This window comes from Fukomys damarensis, unplaced genomic scaffold (assembly GCF_012274545.1).
Source record: "Fukomys damarensis isolate Sample0158 unplaced genomic scaffold, DMR_v1.0_HiC HiC_scaffold_33, whole genome shotgun sequence".
NCBI lineage: Eukaryota > Metazoa > Chordata > Mammalia > Rodentia > Bathyergidae > Fukomys > Fukomys damarensis.
Genome location: NW_022900945.1, coordinates 6409514 through 6421450, shown reverse-complemented (window position 1 = coordinate 6421450; position 11937 = coordinate 6409514). Strand labels below are relative to the sequence as shown.

Here is an 11937-nt window from a genome sequence, read left to right as displayed (position 1 = left end):
AGGGATTGAACTCGGGTCTTTGCGCTTGCAAGGCAGGCCACCAGACCACTGAGCTAAATCCCTGGCCCGACATTTTCAATTTATGATTACTTAGCATGAGCTTGTACCAAACATGAAAGTAATGTATTTATTTTTAATCATTAGTTACTAAATTTTAAAATATCACCAGAAGTGTGATAAACTCTACTTTTCATTTCACGTCTGTCACAGTAAACTAGAGATAGACTAGAGCGTGAAGAAAATAATTCTTATACCAGTGTATCCTGGATGGCAGGCAAACTGCTGCAGAACTCAGTGGCAGATGCAGTAGCTGACAGTGGAAGTTACAGCTCTGGGTTGCACACAGCCAGAACTGCCAGTCAGCACAGTTGAAGGAGTACATAATTACATCCTTCTGCAATTTTTGTTTTCTACCTTTGCATTCCAAAAATTATTAAAATAATTTTCTAAGACTGATACCCTATCAATGAAAACGTTTTCTTTCTACTGCAGATAGTCTTTGCCCTCCAGACAACAGTCAATTGCTGTGACACAAGTCAGATGTCACATCAGAATAATGATACTTTTATGGACCCAAAGCCAGGGTGAACTTCCTGCAAATTGCACCTGTGTATAAGCATTTCTGTTAAGCAACCATTATCCCAAGATGAGTGGGGAAATCCATGCATAGAATGCTATTTTCTCCAGAAATCTGAGGCAGATCCTTGAGCAAGTTGGCAGGTGGAAAAAGCAAGAACAGATCACTGAGTTCTGTGCTAGAAGCAGAAGGCTCCAGGGCCAAGCGGCCCCTGAGAAAACTACTCAGGACCGGCAGGTTCTTCACTGTGGAATACTGCCTGAGGTCCCTCTGTTAAGCATCTGAGGGGACCTGTGACTACCCCTCTTCTCTCCAGACCTTTCCCACCAGAGACTGTGTACTTCTCATTCCTGGAGTAGCTGAGTCTTCAACAAGAAACCCCATCCCCAAATGGCTGCTGCTTATGTCTCTCCTAAGTGTGCCTCCAAGGGTTTCCTCTCTTAGCTAGTCTGCTGAGGGGAGAGTCACTTTCGACTACCCACCCCAGACTGTCTGCCCTTTACAGGAACTAGGGCTTTTCCCCAGGGCCGGGACTGCTGCATCTGGTGTTTGTCACTAGGGTGCCACCCTCTCCAGGCTTCCCTTGTGCCTCTAGGGACAGGTCCCCCTTTCCCTGGGGGCCAGGATTATGTTCCACACTGCTTTGTTCTTTCCTGTGCATTGTCTTCTGTTTCTTCCCGATTTTTCTCTTTCAGGTTGGCTCTTTCTTGATTCCTAGAGCTCTTCTCTTTGTCCTTGCTAAGTAGTAGTTTCCCAGATGTGTCAGTGAAGGTCCTGGAGCTGTGATTTGCTGCTGGCTTCTCCTCTGCCATCTTTGTTCTGTGTAATTTTTTTATATGTAATTTTTTTACATATAAAAACAATATATAACATACAAAAAGAGATTGTTTTGCTACTATTGATAATTTTTATGTGTGTATTCATAAGGGTTATTAACTCTTAATTTCAGCATATATTTTTGTCTAATTTAGGTATCACTAATATAGGCCTCATAAAATATTGAGAGTTGGGAAATATTCCCTCTTCTGTTTTTTAGAAGAATCTTCTAAGTATTTCACTAATTTTTTTGATTATTTGGTAAGACTCGTGAAACTGTGTAGGCGCAGGATTTTTCTTTGTGGCCATTTTTTTTTTGAGTACTGAGTTTCTACATATTACAGATATTTCTACATATTAGATTGTTTTCATTAAGTTAGTTTTGTTTTTATTTTTCTAGGAATTTATATCCATTTTATCCAAGTTATCTGATTTTTGCATGCAGTTTTTCATAGTTTATGCTTTTTACTTTTGTAAGGTTAGCTAATGATTTGTCAATTTTGTTAAGGTTTCTGAAGAACCAGATTTCAGTTTATTGATTATATTATTTTTCTGTTTTGTTTCATTAACTTCCATTCTCATTACTGTCTGTATTGTACTTAGTTTTTTTCCTTTTCTTCTTCCAGTTTCTTAAAGTTGGAGTTTAGGTTATTGATTTAAGCTTTTTTCTTTTTTTACATATAGACATTAATAACTGTACATTTGCCTCCAAGCGCAACTTCAGCTGCTGCTTACATGCTTCTGTGTATTTTATCACCTCTCAAAGTATTCCCTGCTTCTCTTGTGATGTCTTCTGCCTTATTTGTTGTTTAATGGTGTGTTGCTTAATGTTGTTAAAATATATTCCTGACAATCGTTTTTATTTCAAAATCTATTTTGTCTGATAGTGGAGATATTCTTCAAGTTGTGATGGAGTTACTGCCTGATGAGAGCCATCTTTCCTTGACACTGTCAGAAGTGCATTTAAGACACCCAACCTACTGACAGTTAATTTTGTAGAAACCTGAGTTTTTTTGTCTCTCAAAATTTGAAGAGTAAATGTGAGGACGAGAGGAGGAATTTAGGTGTGTTTATTAGAAAAAAATGAAGTAAAAGCTGTGGGTTGCTGCCCAAGAGGAGGGAGAAAGTCCACCATGCTTTTTGTGTCTAGACCTTCTATAGATAGGCTGAGTGTGAGGACTTGTTTTAAAGGAGATGAGTTTAAAGAGTTTAAAAAGAAACCGGTTATCTGTATTTTTAGGGTTTTCTCAAGTCTAGGTCCAAGTTTGGAGGTGGAGAGAAGCTGGTAGATGGTCAGCAGCCTGGGATGAGCATCTTCTTCCTGGAGGGGAAAGTTCGTCCCCTCTTTTCTCATCCCGACCCTTTGTCCTTTTGTGCTTGCGTTTGCCTTTGCATCTCTACACTTGGCTTAGTTATTTGAATTAGCGCATACCGTGGGGTGGGCTCTTTTCTTTTATCCAACCCCTTCGTGGGGCCTCTCTGGACCTCTCACTCCTAATAAGTAAACTACTCTGCTGGTGCCAGAGTGCAGCCGCATAGTACAGCAGTGCCTGCCTGCTTCCTGCTACCCTATTCCTGCCTCTCTCCTGTGAGCTGCTTGTCCATGCGGGTACCAAAATCTCTTCTTTCTTGCTCTTTTCCACAACCTCCACTGCTTTGATGCAGAAGAAGTCTGTTCTCCTGGGAGGAGATTAGGAGCAGCTCCATAGCCTCCTTCCCCCCAGCTGTAATCTCTGGGGCCAGGGAGCTGGATGTGGCGCAGTGGCCAGGAGCTGAGAGCACTCACTGGAGGCAGTGGGCAGTTGATGAGTGCTTGAAACACAGCAGGAAGGGGAGGGGAAAGGGTACTGGTGGAGGAGAGGAGCCCCCCACCTCTGGACCCTGCTCTGTGGACTTAGACTTAGCAGTAGGCAGCTGGGGGCAGGGTGAGAACCGCTTCCTCCAGGGAAAAGCCTCTGGCTGGGAGTGGAGGATAAAGGAAATCCTGTGTTCTCAGCCTTCTGGAGCGGGAATCTGCCTCTCTGAGCTCAAGCTTGGAGGGAGGCTGGAGTGGGCTTAGTTTGGATGTCAGAGACACCTCACTGAATTTGCATAGGTTTTGCTGCTGCTGCTGCTGGTGGTGCTGGTGTCCTCTTACGGATTTGGCCAGTTTTTCTGAGAAGTGGGTTAGCAGAGCTCCTCACGTTGTCCTGACACAGATCATCTCTGGGAAATGTATTTCTCCTGGTCTCTGCTTTCGCTACACAGTCCCTGCAGTTGTCCCAGGCCCTCAGTACACATAGCATCACTTCCTCTCCCTGTCCTGTCCTCCCTGCTCCCTCTGGGAAATACTATTCTATCTAGAGAACAAAACTGAAGGAAACAGTAATTTAAAGCACACTGACCAAGTGTCCATAAAATACCTTCCTGAGAATTTCTGTCTGTGTTCACCTGTTTTGTGTAGCCCTTTCATCTTTCAGCCCTTCATGTTATCTCTCATTCTTTCTTTTTCTCTTTCTCATTTGTTCTCCTTTCATACCTTTGGGGCAGCAAGAGTTTATTTCAAATAGAACAGCAAACCAAAAGAAAACCAAGCAAAAGCCAAATGCACAAAGACTAGCTTTCTTTTCTGTAAGAAATGCAGTGGGAAAAAATATTAGTTCACCAGCTTTAAAGAATACCAGAAGAGAAATGTACCAGTGCTCCAAGCCTGAAAGAACATGACTTTTGTGTGTAACCTGCCAGGTTCTTGACCTCCTCTACCTCCGATTGTTCACTTTACTGACATTTTACCACTCTTTCTTCTCACACTAGTTGGTTGGGTATGTATATGTAAAATATAGTCTGAGTTCTGTGGACTTTAAGATAATTAAGTTGAATTTTTCAAAGCACGCATTGGCTAAGTTAGAAGGGCTATAATCATATGAAGAACAAATACATTTACGCATAATCTGATTTCAAATAGACCTCAGTTTCGTGCATACATATGAGTCAAGACCAAGACTTTGCCTTATCAAAGCACAGCCTTAGTTCTTATAAGAAATCAGCTTTCAGTGAAGAAGCTGATCAGTGAGGGATCAGGCTGTGCTGTGGCTGGAATCTGAACCGTCCCCCAAGGGCCTCTGTATCAAAGGCTTGCTCCCTTGTCTGGCCTGCTTTGGAAAGGCTGTGGAACCTTGTAGAGGTATTGCCTCACTGGGGGAAGTCGGGTTCCTAGGGCTGAGCCCTAGTAGGAGACACTGAGATTCCAGAACCCTCTCTTTCCTTCCTTCCTGCCTCCATGAGGTGAGCCGGCCACCTTGGCCATGTGCACATTCATGGAATGTCCTGTGCTACAGTGGACCCAAAGCAGCAGGGCCAAGCAGCCAGAGACTGAAACTTCTAAAACCATGAGCCTGTGCAAGTCTTGCCTCTTTGCGAATCACCTCAGTCTTTGGTCACAATGCTGAAAAGCTAACTCAGGCTATGTGCACCTCCAGAGCAATGTAAGAATCATTTGTGGGACTTTTTTAACTTAGTAGAATCAGGATTTTGGCATAATAGAGTCCATGTCCTTTAAACATTGAGTAAAATTGGATTTGTCTTTTAAGTTTTCTAGAGCTTTTGAAGAACAAGTTGAGCCACTTCATTGGTACTTTTTAATTTTTTCTTTTCGAGACGTGATACAGTTCAGGCTGCTCTTGAACTCACTGTGTAACCCAGGCTGGCCTTGAATTCATGGCAATGCTCCTGCCTCAGCCTCCTGAGTTCTGGGATTACAGGTGTACAGCGCCATGCCCAGCTTCTCCCCTGCTTCTTAACTACCCCGTCTGCTTCAGAGGTAGAAATTGAATTGGTTAAGACTGAAGATAGTGAGGATCATTTGATTCAAGAGGTTTTGATGGAGTGAGGTAAAAACTTGGAAGTGAAATGAGGGACCCTATGTGAGGATCTGAGAGTCGTGTTTTTTTTTTTGGTACTGGGGCTCAAACTCTGGACCTTGTACTTTGTTTGGAAGGAGGCGGTGGAACCACTGAGCTAAATCCCTGGCCCTAAAATCTGAGAATTTTAAAAGTCACCACGGGGCACTGGTCTATGATGCTTCAAACAGAAATGTGTTCCCCCAGATACCTCAGACTCCGATGTGTAAAAGACATTTTGTTCTTTTTATTTATTTATTTATTCATTTAGTCCCAAGGATCGAACTCGGGCCCTTGCGCTTACAAGGCAGGTGGCAGCACCACTGAGCCAAATCCCCAGCCCCCATTTTGTTCTCTTTAAATGTAAAAGATACTTTGTTCTTTTTAAAAGCTTATTAAGTTTTGGTGGGTACTGATTTATAATCTCTCCAGTGTCTAACAGAGGCCCAGTAGTTTATGTGAGGTTTACATAAACCTTCTGTAATGACTGTTACTTATTTTCCACTAGGAAAAGTTAATTTTTAAATCCTTGCTGCCTGACAAATATAGCTTTGAAATTATAATTATTCTTTTCACATTTAATCTTTTGCTGAATCGAGAGTACTTTTGCCCACAGACAGTGGCCTTTGCTATTACTCTTAGATGTGTAGTTACTGGACCCTGCACATCTCTATGTGTAATAAGAACATAATGCTTGCTGGATCAGAATTGCATGAGGAGGCAGTTGTGGAATTGCCCTGAAAAGTCCTTGACTCATCCAGGTGGTACTGGACGTTCATATTGGTCACCACAGACTTTGAGTGCCTCTGACTCCTGTGTGCTTGCTGGTTTTTCTCCAGGTGCAGTCATTGCCTAGGGAAATGGCAGTGCTGGGATGCCAGCCACACGCCCCATGCCCAGATCAGCTGACTTGACAGTGAAGAAATCATTATGGATAAAATATATTGGCCCAGCATAATCACAAGGATCCTTAGAAATATCCCTGAGATGCAGAAGATCAGACTGGATGACTGAAGGCAGGGAGAGCTCAGCAGTGTCGTTTTTGACGGTGGAGGAAGAAGGCAGTGGACCTAGGAATGTGTGTGGCTTCTAGAAGTTAGGGAGGGAAGGAAATGTTCTCCCCTTCAAAGGCAAGCGCAGACCCACTAAAAACTTCGATTTTAACCCGGGGAGACCTGTTGTAGGGTTTCTGACCTGCTGCACCATGCACTTATAATACAGCAGGGCTGAGAAGCCACTTTTGCCAAAGGCACTTACTTCCCACTGAAACAGGACAGGTGAGGAGCTTGGGCCCCTGTCTTCCCCGCAGGGCTGCACTGAATAAACCCTTGTCCTGTTCCACCGTCGCTCTTCCATTTTGGCTTTTTGGGTTAAGTAGCCAGATCTGGTCAACGGGGCCACTCACATTGGGTCTCTGCCCTAAGAGAAGTTCCTGGATCTTACATTTCTCTCTTTTTTTTTTTAAAAAAAAATGATTCCATTGGGCTGGGGCTATAGCTCCGTGGTAGAGTGAGCACTCCCTCCTTCAGAATATGCGAGGCCCTGGGTTCCATCCCCAGCATTGTAAAATAAGTTAAAACCTGCTGGGTTTATGGTAATTTATTAATGCAGCTGAGAAAACTGCCCATAAATTGGGCATACATTGTGTACCTTGGTATCACAGTCTCATTTTGTTGCAGTTGTGTACTGATGGGCAGTGTTTGGGCAAAATAACCACCTATGCTGTGGGACCAAGGGCGGACTGCTCTGAGCCATGTTCCTCACACCAGTGCTGTTGCTGCCAGAGAACAGAAGCTAGTGACAGCTTGCAGGGTCTAAGAATAAATGCTTTAATCAGAACCAGACCTAGGGTTGCTGCTAGTTATACACAACTGATTTATGGTCCTCATCTGGTGCTTGACTAGAGAAAGAGAACTCGCTTAGCACGCTGAGTGCTGGCGCCGCTAGATTTGGGTGGAGCCTGGACACCTGAGTTTGTGGTGCAGGCTCGCTGTGCTGACGTCTGCCCTGGGGAGGACACTCTGAGCCACTCCAACTCCTCAGCCCTCCTGTGTGCTCTCTGGCTGCGCCAGCTCTCAAGCCTCTGAGAGCCCCGCCTGCTTTTCCCTCCTGCTGTAGCCACCTTTTGTGTCCACCGGGCCGTAGTCTGTGGGCTCGGCTAGCACAGTTAGTTTCTCTGTAGGCCATTTCCAAATCCTTGACCCTCAGCCTCTGGCCTCAGAAAAGAAGCATTCCTTTAGTATCTTTCATTTTAATAGACGGTAATAAATCAAACACTAACACAGTCCTAAAAATGAAAAGGATATGTTCAAAAGGTAGTGAGTTGTTTTCACTCCTGTTCCTGACATGAAGCTATAGATAGTTTCTGCGTCCCTTCTGAGGTGGCTGCTTGACCTTACTTGGCCCTTGGAGATTGTATAGGCTTCTCCCCACTCCATAAATACACAGCTCCTACAGAAATATCCCACACCCATTCTGCTTTGTGATTTGTGATTTTTGTGTGTATCTTCACTTCTTGGCAATACTAGCTCCTCCCATGCTGGATAATGTGATAGAATGCAGAACACTTAAGTGAATGGACTGCAACCCTTTGATTTTGTTTGAAAGGTGGGGCTTATCAAATTCTATGATCCACTCCACACCTCATTACTCTGCTGCTTTGGAGCTTACCACAGACATTTTTATGTGAAGATTGTGTCCCTGTACTCCTGGTTTGTTTGGTACTCACTGTGCAGTCTGGAACTTGGTGTTAACTGTCTCACGGCCTTGCCCTCTCCAGCCAAAGCAGTATGAGTCTCATCAGTCCCTTTGGTACTAGTCCCCGCCTCCTAGATCCTAGTATGGACAAGTAACAAGGTGCACACAGCACTGGGGTAATGGCCCTGCAGAGCAGTCAGGGTCTGCTGGCTGCAAAGGGACGGATTGACACACTGAAGGGTCCAGGTTACGCGCCACTCATTCAGCTTGGTCACCCTCTACGCCCTCCTAACTTGCCATGAAGTCAGAGAGTTTTTTCAATACTTCCTGTCCTGCTTTTTGTTATTGTCTTCTCATCTGGCTGTTTCTGTCAGCCACTTGCACAATTAAAAGTTTTTCGCCTGGAAACTTTTAGGAGCTTTTCTCTGTTGCCATTATTCTAAAATTATATAGTGGTGCCTCGGTTCACGAACTTAGTTTGTTCTATGATTTTGGAAAAGACAGCCACCCTATTTTCACTGGATGCAGTTTTCAGACAAAAACAAAATTTTGCCAGACGCTCTGTTTTTAAACAAAAGCATTCATGAACCAAGGTATACCACTGTACTTTGGTGTAGATCTACTTTTATTCATTCTATTTGCAATTTAGTGGGCCTTTTCAGTTTGACATTTTAAAATTATTATATAGATTTTTAGATTAAAAAGTCAGTAAATGAAAATGATTTCTAAAAACCATATGTGAAAGGGCTGGGGATTTAGCTCACTGGCACCGTGCCTGCCTTTCAAGTGCAAGGTCCTAAGTTCAATCCCTGGTACCAAAAAACCAACAACAAAAAAAACACTATATGTAAAGATATATAGTGAAAAATAAATTTATCTTTCTTACTAGTTCTTTCCCCAGACATTCGCCTCCCTTTTAAATTTTATTTAATGCTGATTGATAAAAGTATCTTTGGAATCAAGTGTATCTTGCTGGGTTTGGTTTGCCGGTTTAATATTGCCTCTCTATACTTAATTTTGGCAATATATTGCATATTCTTTTTTTAATCTTACTGAGTTGTTGGTACTTTTTAAGTATACAGTACAGTTACATTCATCATTGGGATCTTGTACCTTTACATGACAGGTCTTGTTTCTCATTTTTTCCCCTTACCCCCACCTTGCCTTCACCCTATATTACATAGTCTTTAATTAAACTGCTAGGAAACTTCTAAATACCAAACCATTTACTTGATTCTTTTTTGTTTGACATTCTATCATTTGTCTTATGTTACTTTTATGAATAAAGTATCCATATTGTACTTGCATGGAAAGTAATTGTATTTTTAAGTGGACATTTTTATAATAAGCTTGTAATTGTATATATTTAAATCATTAATGATTAATGAATGATTGAGGAACTCAATGGAAGAGGAATATACTTACTGATATTTAAAAGTATTATTGAGTGCCTCCTGGGCTAAAGCAAGATGATTGACCCTTCTTTGTTTTTTCCTGGCATGTCTTCTGCTCTTATGCACAATTTCTGGGATTGTTTCATCTTTTCCACATTGTTGAAAATGCATAGCTTTACTTTCTCTTTAAATTGTTCAAATCTTTCTTCCCCCAAACCCACAAAGCCATTTCTTTGCTGTGTGTGTGTGTGTGTGTGTGTGTGTGTGTGTGTGCGCGCGCGCGCACGTGCATGCGTGCTTGTGTTTGTGTACTGGAAATAGACCATACGATGGCAGTGTTAAACAGTTACTGGAGTTTAGTGGGATGGTTGATAGTGTGAGAATGTGTAAGTGTGTGTGCAGTAGGGAAATACCTACCACTGCTGTCAAAGTCTGGCAGATGCTGAAACAAAGTCTTAAGAGCTCTAATGTCTGTATGCATATTGCCAGATTTGAAGGGGGTGAGGATAGCTAGCTTCGTTGTGTCCTAACTGCAAAGATAGGCATGCTATGTGGTAGACATTTGAGGGAAGTAGTACTTTTCCTTTGTTAACAAAGTCCTTTACAGGACTTTGCTTTGTTTGCTTTTTTGCTTTGTGTAAGAGGAAAGATTGCTTGTCATTATTTCTTAGTCCAGTTCTGTGAAAATTCTTTCTTATTAATAAATTTCCTTACAGGTTTTAAAGCCATACTGTAGAACTTTGTTTTTTTATTAATTATGTTTTTTATTTTGTCCCTCAGTGATAATTTAATTATTGGGGATAAAATATATGTTTAAGTGCAGTCTTACCAATAGTATCTAGAAATCATGCATGCTATTTGTGTACAATATTGAGAATGTAATAGTTTCTAAAAGTTGGTTTTATGTAACTTTTCTTTGCCAGATGCTGGACCTACCCACAGTGACTCTGCTCAGGAGACGACAGCCATGACACTACCAAGCGAGTCCAGGGTTGGGGCCCACGCCATCGCCACACTGAAGTCATTAGACTACAGGTACGGTGTTCACTGTACAGAACAGTACAAAACACACTGAAAGCTTCTGAGAAAAAAGGTCCTTCGGCAAAAGTACAATTGGTGAGGAAAAATATCAAGGTACTTAGAATAACAGCAGGTGCAAACACAGTGATGAAATAAAAGTGTAATGAACTTAACTTCCCAGGCCTCATAGGATTTATTATGCCCAAGAGATTGATGATGCCTTAATACTGAGCTATTTCATAATGCAAAGATAAAAAATGAAAGAGGGACCATATTGCTAATAAAATTCTCTGATTCAGTCATCAGCATGGAGAGAAGTTTTACATTAGAGGGTGAATTGTTGGTGAACAAGAAACAAGTATTTAGTTAATGAAATACTTGACTAAAAGGTAAATAATTTTTCAGTTATAATGTGTTCTGGTAGCACATACATTAACACTGAGACAGTTGTGTTAGAGTATAAATGGAGACAAAAGCCTACAATTTTTCTGTCTTCTATAGAAGTTATTGGGGAAAGATGATATCTATGAAAGGACTGAAGGGACTGTAAAGTATTCTTTCAGGGCTAAAGCAGCAGTGATTCAGCAGTACTGTCAGAGCTTTCGGTGAGTGGGTTACGTATGGATACTGAGATCAATAGGAAAGAATGCAGATGCGAGCCAGGTGTGACACTGCGGCTGGTAATCCCAGCATTTGGGAGCCTGAGGCAGAGGAATTGTAAATTTGAGCTCAGGCTGTGCATCCTAGTGATTTAATGAGATGCTGCCTCAAAATGAAAATAGAGAGTCAGTCAGTCAGACAGGTGACTAGACTCATACAGGAATCTACACGGCCCCACTGGGTCTGACTGTGTACCTTTAATGTCTCAGTTGGAGTCACCCCGACAGCCAGGTTCCAATCTCTATTTCAAGGTTTTTGTTTTTCATTCACATAGTTTTCAGCTCTTGCTTGTATGTGTAGAAATCACTACTGTAAGCTAAGTGCTTTTGCCACACTGACATAGGCAGTTTTTGTCTGCCTTACGTTTGTGTTCATCGTCTCACACAGCGTGACGATGTAGCTCATCTTCCTCACAGCGCATCCAGCACATCTACCTGTTCTTCAGTGGGTATTTTGAGGGGTTAGCAAGTATCCTATTCTGTATGAGCTGCCACAAACACAGTGGTCGATGACACTACTTCATTCCTGCCTTGGGATTCTTAGCTTAGGATTTCTTTCGTCCCGGTCTTTGGTTCCCTGCTTCCTGAATGGATGCCATTCGTGGGGTACTGTGCTAGGTCATTTATATTATATATAGGGTTTCTGTTAATGATAAAAGAACCTATCACACAGTACTAATCCAGCTTTATTTGGGATACCATTCCCAATTTTTACAGAGCCTAGTTAGTATAAAACATAATAAAGATACATCTTAGGTCATTTGAATTCTAACTTTATTGTACTTATTTCTCTCAAACAATTTAAAGGAGCATCTTATTTAAAATATAAGCTAATTCTTTTTTCTTTTTCCTTTTTTTCCTTTTTTTTTTTTTGGTACCGGGGGTTACTTGGGTCC

At 42.0% G+C, this 11937-nt stretch overlaps 1 protein-coding gene across 2 annotated transcripts in view; it reads left to right on the top strand.

The window, feature by feature from the left end:
* Positions 1–11937, top strand: part of Lrrc40 (leucine rich repeat containing 40) — a 40119-nt gene that overhangs the window by 17897 nt on the left and 10285 nt on the right. For both annotated transcript variants that reach the window (XM_010605117.3, XM_010605116.3), the window contains exon 10: positions 10286–10397. In XM_010605117.3, coding sequence (XP_010603419.1) covers positions 10286–10397 — 112 coding nt within the window. The remainder of the gene's footprint in view (positions 1–10285; positions 10398–11937) is intronic.